This window comes from Pseudophryne corroboree, chromosome 3 (genome assembly GCF_028390025.1).
Source record: "Pseudophryne corroboree isolate aPseCor3 chromosome 3, aPseCor3.hap2, whole genome shotgun sequence".
In the NCBI taxonomy this organism is placed as follows: domain Eukaryota; kingdom Metazoa; phylum Chordata; class Amphibia; order Anura; family Myobatrachidae; genus Pseudophryne; species Pseudophryne corroboree.
The window spans coordinates 19547243-19563244 of record NC_086446.1 but is presented as its reverse complement, the minus strand read 5'-3'; the positions used below and the strand labels follow the sequence as shown (position 1 = coordinate 19563244).

The 16002-nt window shown below is 50.0% G+C and overlaps 1 protein-coding gene across 5 annotated transcripts in view; it reads right to left on the bottom strand.

Annotated features, from left to right (window-relative positions):
* Positions 1 to 1774: 1774 nt before the first annotated feature.
* Positions 1775 to 16002, bottom strand: part of LOC135054546 (oocyte zinc finger protein XlCOF8.4-like) — a 106378-nt gene continuing 92150 nt past the window's right edge. For 4 of the 5 annotated variants that reach the window (XM_063957694.1, XM_063957692.1, XM_063957695.1 and 1 more), the window contains one exon: positions 1775 to 3033. In XM_063957694.1, coding sequence (XP_063813764.1) covers positions 2312 to 3033 — 722 coding nt within the window. In that variant the 3' untranslated portion in view covers positions 1775 to 2311. The remainder of the gene's footprint in view (positions 3034 to 16002) is intronic. The other variant, XM_063957696.1, reaches the window with a different exon arrangement.

The window sequence follows — 16002 nt, the reverse complement described above, 5'->3', positions numbered from 1 at the left end:
GATCCAAGTATACCTGAGTTGGGGGTAGGTTATACAGGGTGGGGGGTTCTAGGGGTGGTTTGTTTTTGTGGGTTTTGTTTTCTTTTTGTGGCTGTTTGGCAGATGTTTTATATCCTATTGGATTATACTTAACGACGATGTGTCTTCACAGTGACATGTGTAGGGACTAGATACTCCCCATTTTATTCTGTGGATAAATTGTGTGGGCCCACATGGCGCCTGTGGGCCTCTGTGTACTATGGTGTGGGGAGTCAATCTACTTATGCTGAATCGTATGCCATGTGTCATCATGATCTGCAGCTTTTTGATGTATATTCTATATTCTGCCAAGAATACCTGCACATGCTACAGCATTTTCAATTTGTTCTGTATTTGTATTTATACCAAATTTAAAATCTCAATAAAAAGTTATTGAATTTAAAAAAAAAAAAAGAACAGGAGGCCGGCACTAGCAGGGAACAGGAGGTCGGCACTAGCAGGGAACAGGAGGTCAGCACTAGCTATGGACAGGAGGCCAGCACTAGCAGAGAACAGGAGGTTGGCACTAGCAGGGAACAGGAGGCCAGCAGTAGCTGGGAATAGGAGGCCAGCAGTAGCTGAGAACAGGAGGTCGGCACTAGCAGGGAACAGGAGGTCGGCACTAGAGGGAACAGGATGCCAGCACTAGCTGGGGACAGGAGGCCAGCACGTGCAGAGAACAGGAGGCCGGCTCTAGCAGTGAGCAGGAGGCCAGCACTAGATGGGGACAGGAGGACAGCACTAGCTGGGGACAGGAGGTAAAGCTCTAGCTGGGGAAAGAAGGATAGCGCTAGCAGTTAACAGGAGGCCAGACTAGCTAGGGACAGGAGGCTAGCGCTAGCAGCAAACAGGAGGCTAGCACTAGCAGCAAATAAGAGGCCGGCGCTATCAGGGAACAGGAGGCCGGTACTAGCAGGGAACAGGAAGCCAACAATTGCTGGGGACAGGTGGCTGGCACTAGAAGGAAACAGGGAGCAGGTACTAGCAGTAACAGAGGGCTGGTGCTAGCTGGGAATAGGAGGCTAGCGCTAGCTGGGAACAGGAGGCCGGAGCTAACTAAGAATAGGAGGTTGACGCTAGCAGGGAACAGGAGGCCGGCGCTAGCTGGGAACAGGAAGCCACTGCTAGCAAGAAAGGAGACCAGCCCTAGCTGGGGACAGGAAGCATGCACTAGCCGAGGACAGGCCATTACTAGCCGTGGATAGGAGGCCGACAGTAGCGGAGGACAGGAGGCCGGCACTAGCTGGGGACAGGAGGCTGGCAGTAGCAAGGAACAGGAGGCCGACAGTAGCAGGGAACAGGAGGCCTGCAGTAGCTGGGAACAGGAGGCCGGCACTAGCAGGGAACAGGAGGCCGGCACTAGCAGGGAACAGGAGGCCGGCACTAGCAGGGAACAGGAGGCCGGCAGTAGCAGGGAATAGGAGGCCTGCAGTAGCTGGTAAACAGGAGGCCGGCACTAGCAGGGAACAGGAGGCCGGTAGTAGCAGGGAACAGGAGGCCGACACTAGCAGGAAACAGGAGGCCTGCAGTAGCTGGGAACAGGAGGCCGGCACTAGCTGGAAACAGGGGGCCTGCAGGTAGCAGGGAACAGGAGGCCAGCAGTAGCAGGGAACTTCTTTATACTGTACCCAATATGTGTATATTGATAGTTAAATATTTATATTATTTGTCACGTTTTCTATAGACAATTGAATCTGTGCGTGTTATTCCACGTGGGCACCACTATGTTTGTCACCAATAAGACACAAAACGTATGTGTTATTTAATCTCTGCTTTATTGAAACTTTTCGTTTAAATGACATTTTACGAAAATGAAACTAACACTTTGAATATTAATGTTTTATACATTCATATCTTCTTTCTATATCTATGTAGAATTCTGTCTTGCACAGCTCCAGTAACATGTAACAAACGTCCTGTACTATATTGTTTGCAAACTCTTTCTAAACCTTTCTCTTTCTAAAAATATGGGGGAAAAAAACAAAATAAAAAATCTAACATAATGGTGAAATTTGTTTATTGAATATAGAAGTTTGATGTGCTTGTTAAATCTTATCTCAAATATATTTATGGATATTCATTTACATCACCTCTATGGGACTTGTTTTTCATACAAACGAAACAACTGTTATTTTTCTTACATCACTTTATAACTTTTCCATTCAATTTAGTAATTAGGTCGCCTCTGCTGATGATTTTTATGTCACAGACAGATAATGCTAGAATATCCTAAAAATACTGAGCTGATGTTTGTGTAAAACATTTCCCACATTCAGAACATGGAAATGTCCTCTTATTTGTGTCTTTTCTCATGTTTAATAAAAGTTGATTTTTGTGCAAAACATTTCCCACACGCAGAGCAGGAAAACGGCTTCTCACCTGTGTGAGTTCTCTGATGTATAATAAGATGTGGTTTCTGTGTAAAACATTTCCCACACTCAGAGCAAGGAAATGGTCTTTTACCTGTGTGACATCTCTCATGCACAACAAGACTTGATTTACATGTAAACCTAGTCCCACACTCAGAGCATGAAAATGGTTTCTCACCTGTGTGACTTCTATGATGTCTAAGAAAATTTGATTTATCTGTAAAACATTTCCCACACTCAGAACATGGAAATGGTTTCTCACCTGTGTGACTTCTCTGATGTGTAACAAGGTATGATTTGAGTGTAAAACATTTCCCACACTCAGAACATGGGAATGGCCTCTCACCTGTCTGAGGTGGCTGATGGGTAATAAGCTTTGTGCTCTGTGTAAAACATTTGGCATCTACAGAACAGGGAAACGTTGTTTCTACTCTAAGAGCTTTGAGAATTGGATCACTATCTGAAGTATCAGGAGAACATTCCTCATGACTAGCGGTAACAGATGATATATCTGCACTGTGAGGTACTGGATGTAGAATTAGGCTCACAAGATTTTCTTCCAAAGAATCTTGTGTGATATCTTCGATTTCACAATCTAGAGATAAAATGTGTTGTTCAGACAATATATTTCCTCTGTTACATCCATCTACAAAAAATAAAATACACATAAGCAAAATATGTTACTGGAGGAAATACACAGCAGCCATAACTAGGGGGTGGTATCCGTTTGGATGGTCGACCATGTTATTGTCGACAGTCATTAGGTCGACCACCATTGGTCGACACTGACATGGTCAACATGGACACATGGTCGACATGAGTTTAAAAAAAAAATCCTTTTGGGGAACTTTTCCATACTTTACGATCCACGTGGACAACGATTGGGAACGATAATCTGTGCTGAGCGCAGCGGAGCGAGGCACCTTGCCCGAAGCATGGCGAGCAAAGTGAGCCATGCGAGGGGACGCGGTGCACTAATTGGGGTTCCCCGTCACTTTACGCAGAGAACGACACCAAAAAAAGTAAAAAATCTCATGTCGACTGTGACTGGAGAGACTAACCAGCCACACGTGAAATGGCCGCCGCCGCACTGAAGGGGTTAACCCCTAGTGCCCGGCGCCATTAGGACAATGGGCGCTTGGCGCCACTTTTAAACTGTGCACTGGTGCTAAGCGCCATCTTTAAATGTAGTGTGGGTGCTAGGCACCGGGTATTTAAAAATATATTTAATACTGTGTTTTCACCAATGTTATATTTAAGGCAATAGGCACAGTTGTAAGATTGCACATTTACATTGCATGCAAATGCCAGCACTTAGAAGGAATGTGTAAGCTGTGTTGGTTTTAAAATGCATTTACGTTTGAGGACAAATGGCTTGGAAGCTTCTCACCTAGGAATTGAGATGCTGATGACCCTGGCACCTGGAAAGGGGTGTATGGACAAGCCATTTCTTTGAGATTGAGGTGTGTCTCTGTGTAACTTTATAGACACATGCAGGTGAAAGGATTTGTTGCTGTCTTCTCTGAATATTGTGTGAACTGGGTTTGCATGGAGATGTTAGAGAAGACAGGAACATGTTAATCAGATTGTTTTACAAATGCAAACTAGTGGGTTTCATTCAACAACAGTTTGACGTAACATTTCTTAGGCTGCATTATGTGTGATGCAGATTATGTTTAATTTACAGTATAAGAACGTTGTCTATGTGTGAGAGGGTGAATGCAATTGAAATGCAAGTTACATTTACATTTGTGAAAGAGACAGGAACATGATAATCAGATTGTGTTTGGGAAAGCCACTGGTTTGGTTATATATGAAGAGGAGCAGGAATGTGCTTTATCTAATTCTTAACTTTTGAAATGTAACTTGTATTTATTTATATTTTCTGCGATAACCTGATTGGTTGGAGAAGACAGGGAGGGCTTACCCCCCTGTGGTACTGTGTGTAGAACTGAGATAAAAAGAGGATGCCGGTGAGCCTCCAAGTTGTAGTTATTGTAACATCTTATTCTGCTGAAAACATCTGATTGTATGCTGTTGCCCCTAGCAATAGGGAGGAGCCTTTTTAAAGGTTATTGAGCAATAAACATCATCTGCCTCAAGAAGATTGCTTCATCTTGTGACCAACAGGGTTAGGCCAAACCTAGCTCCGTTTTCCGGCTGTCCAGGGAAGCACCTAACGTCTCCAAGCTCCGCCTTCCGCCAGCTACCGGTAGAGGCCTAGCAAGTGGCTAGTGGGGATTCGTCAGCACCACACAGCTGTGGTAAGGCAGTGCGTCGGCACATACAGAGCAGAACCGTGGTTCCAAACGCCACGGCAGGTTAGGAGTTTGGTGGTGGCAGCGAGAACCCGCCCACAGCGCAGTGGGTGGAGTCAGTAACAGGCAGTTACTGACGGTAAGCGGGAATCCCCTATGTGGTCAGGCCTCGTGCGGCTTGACCTTCCATTCTGTGCGCAGCCAACGGGACGCGAAAGCGTCGAGTGCTTTCGTACGGTACCGTCCTGTCACAGAAATTGTTGGCATAGCGGTGGGATATTCCCAGGCGGCTTTTCATCACCTGATTGGAGAAGCCGAGTTACTCAGGAGAGGAGTAACTGCAGCGCAGGAGAACGCACAAGATGGCGGAATTCAGCGGAATGTCCAAGGATGATCTGGAGATCGTGTGCCAGGAGAAGGGTGTGTATATCCCTTCCAACGCGTCCAGAAGCGTCATGAAGGCGGCGCTCAGGAGCTGGGAGGAGTCTCATCGGGCGGAGGTGGAAAGCACTGACGGCGTCAGCATCGCAGAGGACGGCATACCAGTGGACCTTCGTACAGAACCGGTGAGATCCACAAGCCCCGCCCTCTCTCACAGCAGCCATGTTTCCCAGCCATCCATAGCAGGGACAGGATCCCAACGCCCCAGGGGGGGCGGCCCGGATACCCTAGCAGATCGGCTAGCGGAATTGGGGGAAAGAGCAACGGAGCAAGAACGCATGCTTGTCATTCGGATGTGGCATGCGGAGCGGGCATCACAAGCCGTGGTACCCCGGGAGCCGTTGTCAGCTGTTGTACACAGATCAGGACAAGTTCAGTTTGCCAAGTTTGCAGACAGTGATGGGGACATTGATGGACATTTGCAAGTTTTTGAAAGGACTTGTAAACTACACGATCTACCCGAGTCGGAGTGGGTGAGACACCTTGTGCCCACTCTGCATGGAGAGGCCTTGGAGGCCTATCGAGGAGTGGCCACGGAGGACTGTGGGAACTACGACAAAGTCGCGAAGGCCCTCCTCCAGCGATTCTTCATCACTCCAGAGTCTTACAGGAAGAAGTTCAGAGACTTGCCCAAGAATCCTAGCAGCACCCATGAGCAGTTCGCCACCCAGCTGCGGCAGTACGTGGTGAAGTGGGTGAAGGATTCGGAAGCCACTACATGGGACGCACTGATCGACCTGATCTGCAGGGAGCAGTTCTACCGCAGGTGCGCCCAAGAAGTGAAGGAGTGGGTGCTAGATCGGGAGCCACCCAGCTTAAAGATGGCTGCCCAATTAGCCGACAAGTATGTGGCAATTTGGCTGCAGGGGCAGAAGCGCCCAGCCAGCAGCCAGCTCCAAAAGACTGCACCACCAAGGGGACCCCCCTCTTCAGCTCATCACCCCCAAAGACAAGCATCTTCCAACCCGGGTGCTCTTGGCCAGCAACCGCACCGCAGCGTCCCTGCAACTGATCAGAGATCATCGGTGCCACGACTGGAGAAGAAGTGCTACGGCTGTGGGAAAATCGGACATCTGAGGATGAACTGTCCTGCATCCCAAGCACCCCAGACTCGTGCCCCAAATCCGAGTGCTGGAGCCCGGATCGCTTGTTTGACGAGAGGAGATGAGCCTACAGAGACTGTTCCCCCTCCAGTCAGTCCGATGGAGTGTGGTGAGAGAAAGGTGCACTCTGCGGAGAGAGTCACCTGCATGGCCAAACAGCCCATACACAACATGTGGAGGCACCTGCAGCCGGTCCACGTGGGACCCCTGCAGGGAGAAGGCCTAAGAGACTCTGGGACCTCAATCACTGTGGTGAGCCCCTACCTTATAGATCCTGCTGCAGTATTGCAGGGTCGCACTGCCAAGGTCACCCTGGCAGATGGAATGGAGAAAGCGGTTCCCATGGCAAGAGTCTACCTGGACTGGGGAGCTGGACCAGAGTTGCGAGAAGTTGCCGTCATGGATGGTCTCCCAACTGATGTGGTCCTAGGAAATGATCTGGGTGGTGGGATCGTCACTACGTTTGTTGGCGCCATTCCCCGGAGTCAAGTTCCACAACCACCGTTGACATCAGCTGCTCCAGCACAGCCCAGCCCAGAGCAAAAGACTACAGCTGCTAGACAACTGCCAGCACAGCCAACCACAGCATCAACCAGCCCAGAGGAAAAGATTACAGTGGCTAGATCGGCACATCGACCCCGCATGCCTTTTGCCTCTGGTATGCCCACGTCCACTAGCAACGCAGAGGATGTCGGTTCCAGCTCGTTTGATCCTGTGGGGGTGCCCAATGATGCTCCTGACCCAAGTGGTTTGCCAACTCCGGCGGTGAGTATGAGAAACCACACTGACTTTTCCATGACTGACCCCTACCAGACTGACCCTAGTAGTCCCCACCTAGATCCCCCTGTAGAGTGTCCCAATTTAGGAGAGATTGAGGGCCACAGGCAGGAGTTTAGGGAGGCTCAACTCTCTGACCCATCCCCCGAAAGGCATGAGGCGCCACTCTGGCAGCGGCCTTGACAGGGTTGGGGCAGGAAGTTTGACCTGGCGGGAAGGGTTAAGGTACAGGGTAGACAGGAAAGTGGGAGGGGATAGACCAGATAGGGAATGTGTCCAACTGGTCCCCTCAGGGAACGTTGCTGCGCAACCAGTGTCGGTTGCCAGCGAAACCCCTTTGGACAGTAACCCGGAGACAGACCGTACCCTGAAGTGCCTGACACAGTGCTTACCCTGGTCTGGAATGTCGGATGACGCCCAGACCAACTGTAAGGCTGGTGCCATGCGTTGGCAGCCGGGGCACTCCAGCGGTTGTGTTGTCTTTGGGCCTCTGCCCATAGGAGAACCCTTGCAGCAAATTGCTGTGGACATAGCAGGTCCCCTACCTGTGCACCGTAGATCGGAGAAGACACGCAACCTCCCTGTAGTGGATGCCACACAGGATCCAGAGGCTGGTGGTCTGGCCGCAATCACTGTGGCACAGGTAGCGGACGAGGAGGAAGGAGTAGGCCTAGGTGACAGGGTAGGGTTCCCGAGTCATAGGTCGACAGAGGAGGATGGGAGGGCAGGTCTGACAGTTAGGGCAGACAGTTGCCAGATAGGTATGACGGAGGTGCAGTGCCTGGGGCACCATGTGGGAGGAGACAGGGGTTGACCCAAACCAGAGGGGGTGGAGGCAACCAGAGGCTGTCCCCGACCCACATCACCCAGACCGGTACTGACCTTAGAACCTGTAAGGCCCTACGGACACGTTGTCATTGACTTTAGTCCTGTAGTGAACCCCTTTACAGAGATGGCTAGGAAGGGCATTCCCAAGTCAGTGGACTTTGCACCCGCTTGCGAGTTGGCATTCCAGTCATTGAAGGAGGCTCGGGTACCCGCTCCAGTGCTGATGGCGCACATTCTTGACCAGGACTGTGTGTTACGAACTACTGCGCCACTGCACGGACTGGGAGCAGTACCGAGCCAGAAAGAGCCATATGGGCAGGAGCACCCTGTGGCCTGTTTGAGCAGAAAACTGCTATGGTGGGAGGTGGGGTATGCCACAATTGGGACACCTTGGGTGGCACTTGTTTGTAACCGGCCCCCCACCGTGGTGACTTACCACCCACCCGTTAGGTGGCGGCAACCTACCTTGGGGAAATTGGACAGACTTTTGTGGTGGAGCCTTGAACTTGGACTTCAGGTGGACTATTTGCACATTGTGCACCCACGAAGAGAGGCCCACTACACTAGGGATGAACTGTCTAGGCCGGAGCCTACACCCCCCAGGTAACGTCCCCTTCACCCCAACGGACTGCGGGACCAGGACCCAAATCGTTGGGACATGGGTCCCTGGTTGACCCGCTTGAATGGGGGGGGGAGGAGTGTGACCGGAGAGACTAACCAGCCACACGTGAAATGGCCGCCGCCGCACTGAAGGGGTTAACCCCTAGTGCCCGGCGCCATTAGGAGGACAATGGGCGCTTGGCGCCACTTTTAAACTGTGCTGGTGCTAAGCGCCATCTTTAAATGTAGTGTGGGTGCTAGGCACCGGGTATTTAAAAATATATTTAATACTGTGTTTTCACCAATGTTATATTTAAGGCAATAGGCACAGTTGTAAGATTGCACATTTACATTGCATGCAAATGCCAGCACTTAGAAGGAATGTGTAAGCTGTGTTGGTTTTAAAATGCATTTACGTTTGAGGACAAATGGCTTGGAAGCTTCTCACCTAGGAATTGAGATGCTGATGACCCTGGCACCAGGAAAGGGGTGTATGGACAAGCCATTTCTTTGAGATTGAGATGTGTCTCTGTGTAACTTTATAGACACATGCAGGTGAAAGGATTTGTTGCTGTCTTCTCTGAATATTGTGTGAACTGGGTTTGCATGGAGATGTTAGAGAAGACAGGAACATGTTAATCAGATTGTGTTTTACAAATGCAAACTAGTGGCTTTCATTCAACAACAGTTTGACGTAACATTTCTTAGGCTGCATTATGTGTGATGCAGATTATGTTTAATTTACAGTATAAGAACGTTGTCTATGTGTGAGAGGGTGAATGCAATTGAAATGCAAGTTACATTTACATTTGTGAAAGAGACAGGAACATGATAATCAGATTGTGTTTGGGAAAGCCACTGGTTTGGTTATATATGAAGAGGAGCAGGAATGTGCTTTATCTAATTCTTAACTTTTGAAATGTAACTTGTATTTATTTATATTTTCTGCGATAACCTGATTGGTTGGAGAAGACAGGGAGGGCTTACCCCCCTGTGGTACTGTGTGTAGAACTGAGATAAAAAGAGGATGCCGGTGAGCCTCCAAGTTGTAGTTATTGTAACATCTTATTCTGCTGAAAACATCTGATTGTATGCTGTTGCCCCTAGCAATAGGGAGGAGCCTTTTTAAAGGTTATTGAGCAATAACATCATTGCCTCAAGAAGACTGCTTCATCTTGTGACCAACAGGGTTAGGCCAAACCTAGCTCCGTTCTCCGGCTGTCCAGGGAAGCACCTAACGTCTCCAAGCTCCGCCTTCCGCCAGCTACCGGTAGAGGCCTAGCAAGTGGCTAGTGGGGATTCGTCAGCACCACACAGCTGTGGTAAGGCAGTGCGTCGGCACATACAGAGCAGAACCGTGGTTCCAAACGCCAAGGCAGGTTAGGAGTTTGGTGGTGGCAGCGAGTACCCGCCCACAGCGCAGTGGGTGGAGTCAGTAACAGGCGGTTACTGACGGTAAGCGGGAATCCCCTATGTGGTCAGGCCTCGTGCGGCTTGACCTTCCATTCTGTGCGCAGCCAACGGGACGCGAAAGCGGCGAGTGCTTTCGTACGGTACCGTCCTGTCACATCGACCTTTTCATGTGTCGACCATGTGTCCATGTCAGTGTCGACCAACAGTGGTCGACCTAATGACTGTCGATCATAACATGGTTGACTATTAATACCGGAACCCTAGAGGGTTATATCCTCTACCCCAGGCATGTCCAAACTGCGGCCCTCCAGCTGTTGTGAAACTACATATCCCAGCATGCCCTGACACAGTTTTGCTGTCATAGAATGCTAAAGCTGTGTCAGGGCATGCTGGGATGTGTAGTTTCTCAACAGCTGGAGGGCCGCAGTTTGGACATGCCTGCTCTACCCCATGAGAGGTTAAATGTCACATCACCAGGTCTGTCTGCCTCATGGCTCCTGCTATCAGAGGTGCGGTGTGCTGGACTGTCTGCCTCGTGGCTCCTGCTATCAGAGGTGCAGTGTGCTGGACTGTCTGCCTCGTGGCTCCTGCTATCAGAGGTGCGGTGTGCTGGACTGTCTGCCTCATGGCTCCTGCTATCAGAGGTGCGGTGTGCTGGACTGTCTGCCTCGTGGCTCCTGCTATCAGAGGTGCGGTGTGCTGGACTGTCTGCCTCATGGCTCCTGCTATCAGAGGTGCGGTGTGCTGGACTGTCTGCCTCGTGGCTCCTGCTATCAGAGGTGCAGTGTGCTGGACTGTCTGCCTCGTGGCTCCTGCTATCAGAGATGCGGTGTGCTGGACTGTCTGCCTCATGGCTCCTGCTATAAGAGGTGCGGTGTGCTTGCCTGTCTGCCTCATGGCTCCTGCTATCAGAGGTGCGGTGTGCTGGACTGTCTGCTTCATGGCTTCTGCTATCACAGGTGTAGTGTGCTGGACTGTCTGCCTCGTGGCTCCTGCTATCAGAGGTGCTGGACTGTCTGCCTCATGGCTCCTGCTATCAGAGGTGCGGTGTGCTTGCCTGTCTGCCTCATGGCTCCTGCTATCAGAGGTGCGGTGTGCTTGCCTGTCTGCCTCATGGCTCCTGCTATCAGAGGTGCGGTGTGCTGGACTGTCTGCCTCATGGCTCCTGCTATCAGAGGTGCAGTGTGCTGGACTGTCTGCCTCATGGCTCCTGCTATCAGAGGTATGGTGTGCTGGACTGTCTGCCTCATGGCTTCTGCTATCAGAGGTATGGTGTGCTGGACTGTCTGCCTCATGGCTTCTGCTATCAGAGGTGTAGTGTGCTGGACTGTCTGCCTCGTGGCTCCTGCTATCAGAGGTGCAGTGTGCTGGACTGTCTGCCTCATGGCTCCTGCTATCAGAGGTGCAGTGTGCTGGACTGTCTGCCTCATGGCTCCTGCTATCAGAGGTATGGTGTGCTGGACTGTCTGCCTCATGGCTCCTGCTATCAGAAGAAGTGCGGTGTGCTGGACTGTCTGCCTCATGGCTCCTGCTATCAGAGGTGTGCTGGACTGTCTGCCTCGTGGCTCCTGTTATCACACTGTCGATCTTTCATCTGGATACTGTTATGGAGTCTCCCTTCTATACTGAATTCAAGAATGGGATTGCTCATTCCATGTTAAAAAACTAAAGTTTGTTGAGGCATCTGAGGGACGACAGATCCGGAGTAGACATCTGAACGATCCATTGAAGGACAGAACAATCACTTTTCCGACCGTCAATAGCATACACCATGTCACTAGTGATATTCTTCAGAGGTCAGATGAGCTCACAGGGCCCCTTTATATACACACAGTACACGCAGCGCATATCCCTTTATATACACACAGTACACGCAGCGCCTGTCCCTTTATATACACACAGTACAAGCAGCGCCCATCCCTTTATATACACACAGTACAAGCAGCACCCGTCCCTTTATATACACATAGTACAAGCAGCACCCGTCCCTTTATATACACACAGTACACACAGCGCCTGTCCCTTTATATACACACAGTACACACAGCGCCTGTCCCTTTATATACACACAGTACACGCAGCGCCTGTCCCTTTATATACACACAGTACACGCAGCGCCTGTCCCTTTATATACACACAGTACACGCAGCGCCTGTCCCTTTATATACACACAGTACACGCAGCGCCCGTCCCTTTATATACACACAGTACAAGTAGCACCCGTCCCTTTATATACACACAGTACACACAGCGCCTGTCCCTTTATATACACACAGTACACGCAGCGCCTGTCCCTTTATATACACACAGTACAAGCAGCGCCTGTCCCTTTATATACACACAGTACAAGCAGCGCCCGTCCCTTTATATACACACAGTACAAGCATCGCCTGTCCCTTTATATACACACAGTACACACAGCGCCTGTCCCTTTATATACACACAGTACACGCAGCGCCTGTCCCTTTATATACACACAGTACAAGCAGCGCCTGTCCCTTAATATACACACAGTACAAGCAGCGCCTGTCCCTTTAAATACACACAGTACATGCAGCGCCCGTCCCTTATATACACACAGTACAAGCAGCGCCTGTCCATTTATATACACACAGTACAAGCAGCGCCCGTCCTTTATATACACACAGTACAAGCAGCGCCTGTCCCTTTATATACACACAGTACAAGCAGCGCCCGTCCCTTTATATACACACAGTACAAGCAGCGCCCGTCCCTTATATACACACAGTACATGCAGCGCCTGTCCCTTTATATACACACAGTACATGCAGCGCCCGTCCCTTTATATACACACAATACACGCAGCGCCCGTCCCTTTATATACACACAGTACAAGCAGCGCCCGTCCCTTTATATACACACAGTACACGCAGCGCCCGTCCCTTTATATACACACAGTACACGCAGCGCCCGTCCCTTTATATACACACAGTACACGCAGCGCCCGTCCCTTTACATACACACAGTACAAGCAGCACCTGTCCCTTTATATACACAGAGTACAAGCAGCGCCCGTCCTTTATATACACACAGTACAAGCAGCGCCTGTCCCTTTATATACACACAGTACAAGCAGCGCCCGTCCCTTTATATACACACAGTACACGCAGCGCCCGTCCCTTTATATACACACAGTACACGCAGCGCCCGTCCCTTTATATACACACAGTACACGCAGCGCCCGTCCCTTTACATACACACAGTACAAGCAGTGCCCGTCCCTTTATATACACACAGTACACACAGCGCCTGTCCCTTTATATACACACAGTAAAGCAGCGCCCGTCCCTTTATATACACACAGTACAAGCAGCGCCTGTCCCTTTATATACACACAGTACACGCAGCGCCCGTCCCTTTATATACACACAGTACATGCAGCGCCCGTCCCTTTATATACACACAGTACAAGCAGCGCCCGTCCCTTTATATACACACAGTACAAGCAGCGCCTGTCCCTTTATATACACACAGTACACGCAGCGCCCGTCCCTTTATATACACACAGTACATGCAGCGCCTGTCCCTTTATATACACACAGTACAAGCAGCGCCCGTCCCTTTATATACACACAGTACAAGCAGCGCCCATCCCTCTATATACACACAGTACAAGCAGAGCCCGTCCCTTTATATACACACAGTACAAGCAGCGCCCGTCCCTTTATATACACACAGTACAAGCAGCGCCCGTCCCTTTATATACACACAGTACACGCAGCGCCCGCCCCTTTACATACACACAGTACAAGCAGCGCCTGTCCCTTTATATACACACAGTACAAGCAGCGCCCGTCCTTTATATACACACAGTACAAGCAGCGCCTGTCCCTTTATATACACACAGTACAAGCAGCGCCTGTCCCTTTATATACACACAGTACACGCAGCGCCCGTCCCTTTATATACACACAGTACACGCAGCGCCTGTCCCTTTATATACACACAGTACAAGCAGCGCCCGTCCCTTTATAAATACACAGTACACGCAGCGCCTGTCCCTTTATATACACACAGTAAAGCAGCGCCCGTCCCTTTATATACACACAGTACAAGCAGCGCCTGACCCTTTATAAACACACAGTACAAGCAGCGCCTGTCCCTTTATATACACACAGTACACGCAGCGCCCGTCCCTTTATATACACACAGTACAAGCAGCGCCCGTCCCTTTATATACACACAGTACAAGCAGCGCCTGTCCCTTTATATACACACAGTACAAGCAGCGCCTGTCCCTTTATATACACACAGTACAAGCAGCGCCTGTCCCTTTATATACACACAGTACAAGCAGCGCCTGTCCCTTTATATACACACAGTACAAGCAGCGCCCGTCCCTTTATATACACACAGTACACGCAGCGCCCGTCCCTTTATATACACACAGTACAAGCAGCGCCTGTCCCTTTATGTACACACAGTACAAGCAGCATACACACAGTACAAGCAGCGCCTGTCCCTTTATATACACACAGTACAAGCAGCGCCCGTACCTTTTTATACATACAGTACACGCAGCGCCCGTCCCTTTACATACACACAGTACAAGCAGCGCCCGTCCCTTTACATACACACAGTACACGCAGCGCCCGTCCCTTTACATACACACAGTACACACAGCGCCCGTCCCTTATATACACACAGTACACGCAGCGCCCGTCCCTTTATATACACACAGTACAAGCAGCGTCTGTCCCTTTATATACACACAGTACAAGCAGCGTCTGTTCCCTTTATATACACACAGTACAAGCAGTGCCCGTCCCATTATATACACACAGTACACGCAGCGCCCGTCCTTTATATACACACAGTACAAGCAGCGTCTGTTCCCTTTATATACACACAGTACAACCAGTGCCCGTCCCATTATATACACACAGTACACGCAGCGCCCGTCCTTTATATACACACAGTACAAGCAGCGCCCGTCCCTTATATACACACAGTACACGCATCGCCTGTCCCTTTATATACACACAGTAAAAGCAGCGCCTGTCCCTTTATATACACACAGTACAAGCAGCGCCCGTCCCTTTATATACACACAGTACAAGCAGCGCCCATCCCTCTATATACACAAAGTACACGCAGCGCCTGTCCCTTTATATACACACAGTACAAGCAGCGCCCGTCCCTTTATATACACACAGTACAGGCAGCGCCCGTCCCTTTATATACACACAGTACACGCAGCGCCCGTCCCTTTAAATACACACAGTACACGCAGCGCCCGTCCCTTTATATACACACAGTACAAGCAGCGCCCGTCCCTTTATATACACACAGTACAAGCAGCACCCGTCCCTTTATATACACACAGCGCCCGTCCCTTTACATACACACAGTACAAGCAGCACCTGTCCCTTTATATACACACAGTACAAGCAGCGCCTGTCCATTTATATACACACAGTACAAGCAGCGCCCGTCCCTTTATATACACACAGTACACGCTGCGCCCGTCCCTTTACATACACATAGTACACGCAGCGCCTGTCCCTTTATATACACACAGTACAAGCAGCGCCTGTCCCTTTATATACACACAGTACAAGCAGCGCCCGTCCCTTTATATACACACAGTACAAGCAGCGCCCGTCTCTTTATATACACACAGTACACGCAGCGTCCGTCCCTTTATATACACACAGTACAAGCAGCGCCTGTCCCTTTATATACACACAGTACACGCAGCGCCTGTCCCTTTATATACACACAGTACAAGCAGCGCCTGTCCCTTTATATACACACACAGTACACGCAGCGCCTGTCCCTTTATATACACACACAGTACAAGCAGCGCCCGTCCCTTTATATACACACAGTACATGCAGCGCCTGTCCCTTTATATACACACAGTACAAGCAGCGCCCGTCCCTTTATATACACACAGTACAAGCAGCGCCTGTCCCTTTATATACACACAGTAAAGCAGCGCCCGTCCCTTTATATACACACAGTAAAGCAGCGCCCGTCCCTTTATATACACACAGTAAAGCAGCGCCCGTCCCTTTATATACACACAGTACAAGCAGCGCCCGTCCCTTTATATACACACAGTACAAGCAGCGCCTGTCCCTTTATATACACACAGTAAAGCAGCGCCCGTCCCTTTATATACACACAGTACAAGCAGCGCCTGTCCCTTTATATACACACAGTACAAGC